The sequence below is a fragment of the Zeus faber genome, assembly GCF_960531495.2.
Source record: "Zeus faber genome assembly, chromosome: 7".
Classification (NCBI taxonomy): Eukaryota; Metazoa; Chordata; class Actinopteri; order Zeiformes; family Zeidae; genus Zeus; species Zeus faber.
This window is the reverse complement of record NC_137203.1, coordinates 16,174,478-16,183,934: the sequence shown is the minus strand read 5'-3', so window position 1 is coordinate 16,183,934 and position 9,457 is coordinate 16,174,478. Positions and strand designations below refer to the sequence as shown.

The 9,457-nt window shown below is 43.6% G+C and overlaps 1 protein-coding gene across 1 annotated transcript; it reads right to left on the bottom strand.

The window, feature by feature from the left end:
• Nucleotides 1-2,136: 2,136 nt before the first annotated feature.
• Nucleotides 2,137-8,384, bottom strand: cfap251 (cilia and flagella associated protein 251; the record flags this gene model as incomplete). Its single annotated transcript, XM_080004220.1, has 20 exons — nt 2,137-2,252; nt 2,429-2,530; nt 2,629-2,857; nt 3,046-3,189; nt 3,534-3,624; nt 3,731-3,894; nt 4,205-4,319; nt 4,411-4,595; nt 4,745-4,918; nt 5,121-5,272; nt 5,500-5,750; nt 5,877-6,068; nt 6,158-6,345; nt 6,493-6,537; nt 6,633-6,710; nt 6,802-6,882; nt 7,067-7,175; nt 7,287-7,396; nt 7,570-7,710; nt 8,346-8,384. The coding sequence occupies 20 exons, from the start codon at nt 8,382-8,384 to the stop codon at nt 2,137-2,139; spliced, it is 2,706 nt and encodes a 901-aa protein (XP_079860346.1).
• Nucleotides 8,385-9,457: the final 1,073 nt, after the last annotated feature.

Sequence of the window (9,457 nt, the reverse complement as noted above, 5' to 3'; positions counted from 1 at the left end):
CGCGACCTCCGCGCAGGAAGAAAAGTTTTGCAACTTTTTTCCCCCTCTGGTCGCGCGGCGCGCCGTGACGTCATCCCCCCCCAACCCGAAACGCGAGGTGAGGCAGCCCGGAAGTGTCCGTGCGATATGGAGGGGAAGCTGCTTTTAGGGGGTGCGCGGATCGCCCCGCGCCCCACGAGCCGTCCTGGCTGGTGCGGCGGGAGGTTGGAAAGGAATCCCCGTCGTGGAAACAGGTTTCCTTCCAAGTGGCAGACCAGGTGTGTGTTTAAATGCATCGGAGATGATGATCGATATATGACCAATGCCCTCTAGATATCACCTACAAGTGATGATCATGACTACGACTGTCATTGAAAGAAGAAGAAACAGTCGTTATTCGTCACGCAACACTACAACACGTGCTTGCACACACACACACACACACACACACGCTTTGATGGTGGCCGGTGAAATGGATCCTCTGCATTTGACCCATCCTGGCTTGTCCTTCCTCCGTGGGCACAGCCAGGAGCAGTGGGCAGCATACGTGGACGCGCTCGGGGGACCAGGTGATAAGTGTCCATCGCTGGTCAGACGATGATGGGTGCATGTTTTTGGTGGGGGTCCTTACTGACGTGAGGTGGAGGAAACCCCATGTGAACACGGGGAGAACATGCAAACTCCACACAGAAAGGCTCCTATTTGGGAGATAACCCGCCGGAGCACGGTGCCAACAGCGCCCCAGGCGGGAATCGAACCCAGGACGGTCTTGCTGTGAGGCAGCAAATTAAAATAATAATTCCATAAACAGTGTTACTGTTGTACAAGTAATGACAGCGGTCCAGTTTTCATTCCAATGGGTCGATTTATTTTTCGCCTAGCGACCAAAAGACGCGCATGCGTGCGCGCTATGAGGAGCGCAGCGCACACCGCGTCCTATGGGCGGCCCAGCTCCGCACCTGCGCTACGTCAAGCGACGAGCGCGTAGGGCCTGAGGCGGGACTCGCTGCCTTGGGTCGAGTCACTCCGGGAAAAAAAAAAAGAGTCGTTCACTTTTTCAAACTCCACGTTTATTTGATTCCGTTGGTAACAACGGCGAGCGAGGGAGCAGTTCCGAGCGAAGAGTCGCCAGAGTCGCCAGAGTCGGTTGGCTCCGGGCTGTGAAGGGAATTCTCATGGGAGCGATAGGAACAGTAATACGACTAATTCGGTCAAGATGATTTATTGAAGCGGAAGAATTCAAACTGTTGTTTATTATAATTATCATATTTATCCCAATGTGTATTTCGGCAGAGACCTGGAAAGTGTGAATCACAAAAGTAATTTACTTATCATCTAAATATAAAATTATTTATTTTGGTGGAATGAAAAGTGTAAATCATTCAGACTCAATATGAATTACGCCAAAAGCCTCGTCTTCAGTTATTATTTAATATGAAATTATTTGAGTTTGTGAGTCGATCACTCGTTTTGTCTGACTGACCTCCGACTTGAGTCATTGAAAATATTTGTTCTCTACGAACGAATCTTTTGAGAGTCTCGCATCACTAGTTGCTTCTTCAACTGAACGAACCATCCATACCCTGTTACTTAGAATAAACACAATAAACATTCAACATGTCCTGGTTTAAATAGTTTGACCAGGACATCAAATATTTTATCGTACACTCTCCCATGGAACAAGAGGACTTGTTTTTGTATCCATCCTTGGGAATTAATCCAATCCTCCAAAATGCTAATTGGTCATTAATGGCCACAAATTGGAAACCCATAACCTATAATGAATAGTTTAAAGAGGAAAACATTCGATTTCCCTCTCTGTGCAAATAAGCAACGTGCCTGTGATGGAAGATGTAATCACACCAATAATACCAATAATCTGAGACAAAGTTCTGCCTGTGATGGAAGATGTAATCACACCAATAAATACCAATAATCTGAGACAAGCATGATATTGATAATAAACAAGGCTGTTTATCAAGAAATGGTCATTTGAGACGACAAATGATTCAGTTTTGTCATAAAATGTTATCTGTTCTTTCGAACACTTATCTAAGATAGAAAACGACGAAAAAGATACATCTTAATGCGCCAGGGAGCTATTGACACAGACGCAGTGAGACCTGATCATGACAATGCACGACAATGTCTGTCGTTTCACTCTGTAGGGGATGATTTCTCACTCTTCTTTTGACACGAGGGGAAGTCCAGAATATGGCTTGCAAATGTCTCCATGGTTATGACGTCTGGAATGGCAGCGTCCAGTGAATATTCTAGACACGCACACATGCACAAACACACACGCACACACACTGATTATTTATGTCATATTAAATGTCAATATTAAAATGGTTTATTCTGTTTCGTGTTTTATTGTACCGTTGCCCTGAACAAACTTGCCACAATTTTCCACACAACTCGACACAAGAAAAAAACCCTTGCAACTTACCGCCGTGCTTATCGGGCCCATGCTCAAGTATCCCCATTCCTGAATCGAGGCCTAACAGGGTAGTGAAACAGTCCACTACCTCATCCTCGGTCATGCGTTCCCCTGTCAGAAATGACAGCAAAAGGAGGCTGTTGCAGTCGATGGCGGTGCTGCATGTGGAAGTGAAAATCTTTCCCCCGGCTGAAGGGTTCGTACCGTACCTCTGCCTTGGAGGAGTTCCATCATCTGTTGTCTCTGGAGCTCAGGCTGCCCCCTTGCATCGCTCTCCCCCAGAACCTGAAAACTCTGAACGAGCTCCTCCCGGGAGATGCCGAAGGCAGGACGGTGGTTGATGTACAACTTGATGAACTCCACCAGGTCGATATCAATCACGTATTTCCCAGTTTCGGCGTATTTACTAAACTTGACCTCGTTCAGCATGTCTTCCACCTAAGGCAATGATTTATTTATGAGTGATTATATGCATATAAAGTGTATGATAATATATATTGAACACCGTGTTATTGTCACAAATGTGTACACAGTTTAGACTATACACCCTTATTATGATCAGATAAAGCCACACAAAACCGGTCCACTATGGGCACACCTGCAATGTTTTATTGAACGAACCGTACCTCTTGCTCAGTAGGGAAGAAACCCAGTGCCCTCATTACAAAAGGGACATCAGTCAAGATTATTCTGGTCGACAAATGTCGTTCCTCCATTGAGTCGATGCCTTGATACCGAAGTTGACAGTAAAAGAAAAAGTCTTCCATTTCCTAAAAGAAAGAAAAACAGATACTTTTTGCAAACACAAATGCCCAGAAAAGTTACAAATGCCCCTGAATAGTACATAAATTATAGTAGTAAATAAATAATATCCGGAAATAATAAACAGACTGCATGTATATTTTGCTCTTCTAGTTGCTAGTTGGTATGACCATTCTAAGTGCTTCACAATTAAAGTGTTTGAATATGAGCGCGTGCTAATATAAATATTAGCGATTTTTTACTAATAATGACCAAATTCATGACATGGATGAGTGGAGTTACAGGTGGAATTATTTACTATTGTAAAAACATGCTTGTAAAGATAAAGATACAGGAGGGATGTTTAACTCACTCTGTAGAAAGCCCCTTCTCTCCCTCCATCCAGGAGAGAGTAGAAGGGTATGAGGTCCTTCCCCCCAAGTGTGGCCGCTGCTTCTGCAGCACTGCGTTCACAAGAGGACAGTGTGGATGTCTCCACTTCAGGGAACATAGGTAAGCAATACACACCAGTATACGTTGCCCAAGTAGGTCTTATTAATAAATCCTCACCTAATGCTTAATTCCCATGAGAAGACCGTGCAGTCAGATCCTCCAGAGGTAAAAACAAATCGACCGTCATAGGAGCAGGCCAAATCAGACACTCTCACGGGATGGCAGATCAAAGCATTGGACTTGTAGGGATTTCCATCAAGGGGCAGAATTTGGACGCCCACCTTGAGAGGAAAAAAAAAACACAGGAACATTCTGGCTTGAAATATCATAACATTATCACCAATCCGGAAGAGACATTTATTGAACATACAATTTTCATAGCTTTACTGTGATGCATTTTGATGAAGTTCAACAACCTTGTGGTATTCCATAAACAAACAACATGAAATCTATTTCTGTGTTGCTGTATTAATGTTATATAGATATGCCACCTAACTCTAACTTGAGCAATAGAAAATGTTTTAAATACGTGCTTCTCACTAGTAGTGGGAAAAAATACCATGAAAACGTAGTAAAAATTCAGTCTGTTACCATGTCCTTTGTAATGTATGCCAGGTAGTATGAGCTTGTACCCTTTTCCTTAAACACTGGAAGAACAATCATTTTCTCAACTGGAGATCCGTATGTTGGGCCAAGGAGAGTCTTTCTGTAAAAGTCCATGGGCAAATTAACAGCGGATAAACATGGGAGACTGCAGTCAACTTCACCAAACGACAGCATGACAGAACTGGGCAGACCTGCACATCTTGGTAGTGGTGTTGAAAAGCTTCATCTTGTACTGATCGGAGGCAGTGAGCAGGAAGCGCTCGGTGGTGAGGGGCGGGTACCAGGTCATGTAGGAAGGTACAGCACTCTGCTCGATGCGCTCAGAGCTTAGAAGCAGAAGCTGGTTTTCCTTACTGTTGTCTAGATCGTACTCCACCTATTATGCAGATTCATAAAAAACAGCCACACTTTAAAATGCCAATCTGGATTGTAACCCATTGTTATTGGCTGAGCACGAACCAAAATTTTGTATATTATTTTATGATATTAAATATTATGATATTAATTTGTATAACAGCAACTCACCAGCCTGCGGTCCATGCCCAGCGACAGTAATCTAGCTCTGTTACTATCCAGGTGCACCCCAAATAATATGCTTCTGATTGGCTCGTAGTGGGAGATGTGTCTTCCTAAACACTTCCAATGCTGCAACTCATTCTCAGTTTGCATGTAGAATACTGTCACCGCTTTTCCAACATCCTACCACCAGAACACCAAAACATTTAAGTTACGATTCATTAGCACATTTTAAGAGCCAAGCCGGTGAATTTCAAGTTTGTTACTCTGGTGGCTTTATTAATTAGTGTGTCTTAACAACTGAACAGGGGCCCTTGTTAGGTGTTATAAAGGACTTGGCGGTAACTGTAGTAATTACTAAATACATGTATTTTTAAATTCTCACCGCTGTGGCGAGATACATGGAGTCCAGGGAGAAAGTGATTTCACTGATGCAATCATAAGTGCAATGAAAACGCTTCTCCGGATCACTTTGCAAAGTACAGGCGTCCAGTATACGGACAGCTCCACTGGCAAAGCCAACAGCCAGGTAAAGTCCTGCTTACACACAAAATATAAGCAATATATTCCAGAAAAATAATAAAAGTGGCTATTTAATTTTATATATATAGAGAGAGGCAGTCAATGATATTTTGCTGTTCATACATTTTTATAACATTTTACACATATATATATATATATATAGTCAATGATCAATTAATTTAAAAAATATATATAGCGGTGTGACGGTGTCAACATGTAACAGCACTTGTTTGTTAGGTCACCTTGGGGGTCAAACGTCATACACTGAATCTTCTTCTCCATTTTTAAGGCCCGGCTACAGATGACCCGTTTGCTGCTGTAGTCCCACATTTTCAAATTGCCGCTGTGACTACCCATGGCAACAATGGTCTGCTTGGGATGGCAGGCCACTGCGTGCAAAGGCTCACAGTGTTCATACAGCAGGGTTTGCGCCGCTCCACACTGTGTGTTCACATGTGCCACTGCTGAGCCCATAGTTGACACAACAAAGTTCCTACAGGGAGAAAAAAAAACACATTAATAAGACAGCTCCAGTGTGCTATTTGTGGGTTATTGTATTCACGAAAAACAGATTTGACCATTAAGACTGGACACATTGACAGGGCAATTGTGACGATACCTGATAAGGAAAGGTTTAGCCTCCAGAGTGCAGTCGTTATTATTGTAGCCCTGACTACATCGGGGCGACCAGAGTTTTGAAAAGGAGACCGATGCGATTGCATCCAGGCCAAATTCACTGTACCAGAACAAAAGCCTATATTTCTCATCAAAGAATTTAATATGCCCCAGAATGTCGCCGGTCACAATGCAGCTGTGAAATGAAAAGACAAAAGCTATTGTCACAAACGAGTAGTCACATTTTAAACATATAATGCTATGAACGTTCCTGGCACTAGAGACCTGTCGGTTAAGGTGAGCACAGTGATGGCGTCCTTCTGCAGGGGGATGAGCTTTATGGCTTTTCTGGTTGTGCTGGTAATGGTGGTGTCCCACAGCACGAGGTTTCCTGCAGCAGTGGCTGTCAGGGCTTGAAGCCCGTCCAAGTGGAACACAGACTGGCTGAAAGAGCCGACAACCATGTCGAACGTCTGCAATAACACGGGAGGGACACCAATCAGCACACTTCCCTCTGTGTTTTCACAAGATTGCTCTTGTAACTCAATGACATAGAAATACATGGATAGATTAGTATGCAATAGATATATTCATAGATATCTATTGGATATTATCTGTACCTTGTCATGGAGTTCAGGGGCGATGTACTCCAGGCTTTCCTTGGTCTGAAAATATATCAACAGATGAGTTTGACTTACAAAGGCACAGATATGAACTCTCTATGGCCTTCACATCCGTGAAATGTAACAGTGGCACTTACAAGTGTGTAAAATAGCACTTGGCTGTCGTTATTGCTGACCAACTCAGTGGAATCATGAGGATTAAAAATGATGTATTTCTGGAAAAAAAAGAAGAAAAAAAAGTCATTCAGCGATGTCTGTAGTCTACCGTGGAAATAAAATGAAGGAACAAACTATAAACTGACTTACTTGAGAACTGTATTCAGGGCTCAGTTTTGTAACACACAAAGGCGTGTCTTTTTCACTTGTCCAATCCCAAATACATACACACTGTGAAAAGACCACCCGCCACCAAATGAACATGACAACTTAAAATGGAACTAAATGACTCTTCATGACTCTTAAACAGACAGTGTCACGTGTAGCGTTTGCTTATTTTTGATCAAATTTAACACCACTAAACCCTGTTCTAAGGTAAAACTATTCCCTAAAGAGTTAAGACTCTGAGACCGACCTGGACCTCTTCGGCCCCGAGGGTTACAAGGTGTTTTGCATCCTTTGACAATGCCATGGACACTACCCCGTCCTCAGGGTGGCAGTCAAACAAAGTTTGCACAGGAATCCTGAAATATTGACCAAATACCTATGTGGTGAGAATCCGATAAAAAAGCAAAAACAGGATACAAACATAAATAGTCGCATTATTTTCATATGTGTAGCGGACAGAGAGCTACCCAGAGTAGGAGTCCCAAATGATAACCAGGCTTTGATGGCCTCTGTCGGCTGTCACAATCCAGCGCCTGTCTTCACTCACACACAAACAAGAGATGGAGTTGCTGTGACCCTAGAGAGACGAGAGATATCTAACAATGAGATTTGGCAAATTAAGTCCTTCCGTGACACTGGTACACGATTAAAATAGACATCTACACGGCACTGGCTGTAACGAAGCCATCTCTCAGTTCAGGTGCCTGAATCCAAAGTCATTCAATGCAGGGGATTCGGGGGAATATTTACCTGGAGTAGATGCTGGGAGGTTGAGGTGTGGTTGTAAATGACGCCAACATGGCTACTGGCATACATGATCACAAGCTGATCACCGGCTTGCAGATAGAAGACGGGAAGAGCGCCGTTCACCCCGAAGCACCATTCCAGGGTCTGGATCAGGCAATTTTGAACGGAAGAAAATTTCAGATCAGAGTTCTACATCTGAAGTTGCGGTTTGAAGGAAACAACTATCTTGGCCATGTGAATAAATCTATACTTAACTTAACTCAAAGTATTCTATACTAAATATACTTTTATATGTATTCATACTGAATGTACTGAATTTGTGTTCAACTGAAACCACTTGAGTTGTATTAATATGAATGGCTAGTATACTAAAGCTGTCCTTTAAATGTGTACATTCAGTTAATAAGTACCAACAAATGCACTTGAAGTATTCTCACAAAAAAAGTACAAATGCAACAGATGTTATGAACTTAAAAATATACTTTCAGTATGGAAAAGTGTATATATTTTTTGAGTTTATATTTTTATTCACTTAAATTCATGTATTTACAATATCAAGACATCCCCAATTACCAACGCATGTGCTCTTGCTGGCGTGTGCTTTTCCCTTGACAAAAGTGTGGTTTCAGTTGCAGTGTAGACTTGAGAGGTTTCTGGATCATCGGCAATGTATTCCTGATCCTTCTCTGATTGTCCAAAATCCTGGGCTTGGATCTCCTCCTCCCCCTCCTCCTCCTCCTCCTCCTCCTCTCCTTCCTCCCCCTCCTCCTCCTCTTCACCGCCCCTCTCCCTCTCTGTATGGCCGAGGCCTCCACCATCGCTGCTTGGACGCCTCTCCTCCTCGTTGATATAAGGTTCTCCCTTTGACTTTTCACAAAAAAGCACAATTGTGTAGAAATATACTTTTAACACGCTTTATATGCAATAAAAAAAATACAGTTCGCTTATATATACATATACATACATACATATGCATACTGTATATACATATGGATAATTTTTTTTTCAATTGGGTTTTGTGCCTTTAACGTAATATATAATAGAATGACATAATAAGATATAATATAAATAGTTGGATCTTATATTGAATAGTATTTTTTTTTCCCCCGGTGGCAGTGTCGACCTGAGAGGTTACCGAATCATCAGTGATGTCTTCCTGATCCCTCTCCCATTCATCCCTCTCTGTAACATCATCATCATCATCATCATCATCATCGAGGCTCTCCTCCTCCTCCTCCCCGCGGCTGCGCTTCCCTCCTCCGGGGCCCGGGCTCTCATCGTAGCTGCTTGAGTAGTCCCTCCCCTCGTCCTCGCTGCCGTCGTTTTGCTCCTTCCCCCTTTCGTCGCTCGTCAGGGGATCAGATCCCCCGGTTCCATCGTCTGACATAGTAGCCCAGACTTTTCAGATTGACCCAAATATCGTACGGCGGCGACGACGGCTCAGGGCGCTCAAACCGTCCCCAGGTTTGGCGTCCCCGCAGGTGCGCTCCTCAGAGCGTCTCGTTGCGTAGCAACCAGGGTGGGAGGAGCTCATGCAAATGGCGCGGGAGAGGTGGGCGGGGCTGATGGTGCGGGAAGCGCGTACGTACGTGTCGTTGCAGGCGGCTCCCTGCTCTCTGACGCAAACTGACGGCGGCTGAACGCCAAACGCGCAGATTTATAGGGCGAGTTGTGACGTCATCATATGACGACGGCCGCGTCTGCAGGGGTGCGGGGCTGCGTGGGGAAATCCCCGGATATGTTTACGCCGCATGTTTGTTTGTGATGTTTGTCCTATGGATGCATGTTTACGCATGACGACTGAATATTTTTGACGCTGATATTTATATGTTGTAAGACTGAAATAAACAATATATTTATTAGACCTGCGTTGAAATACACATATTTTATA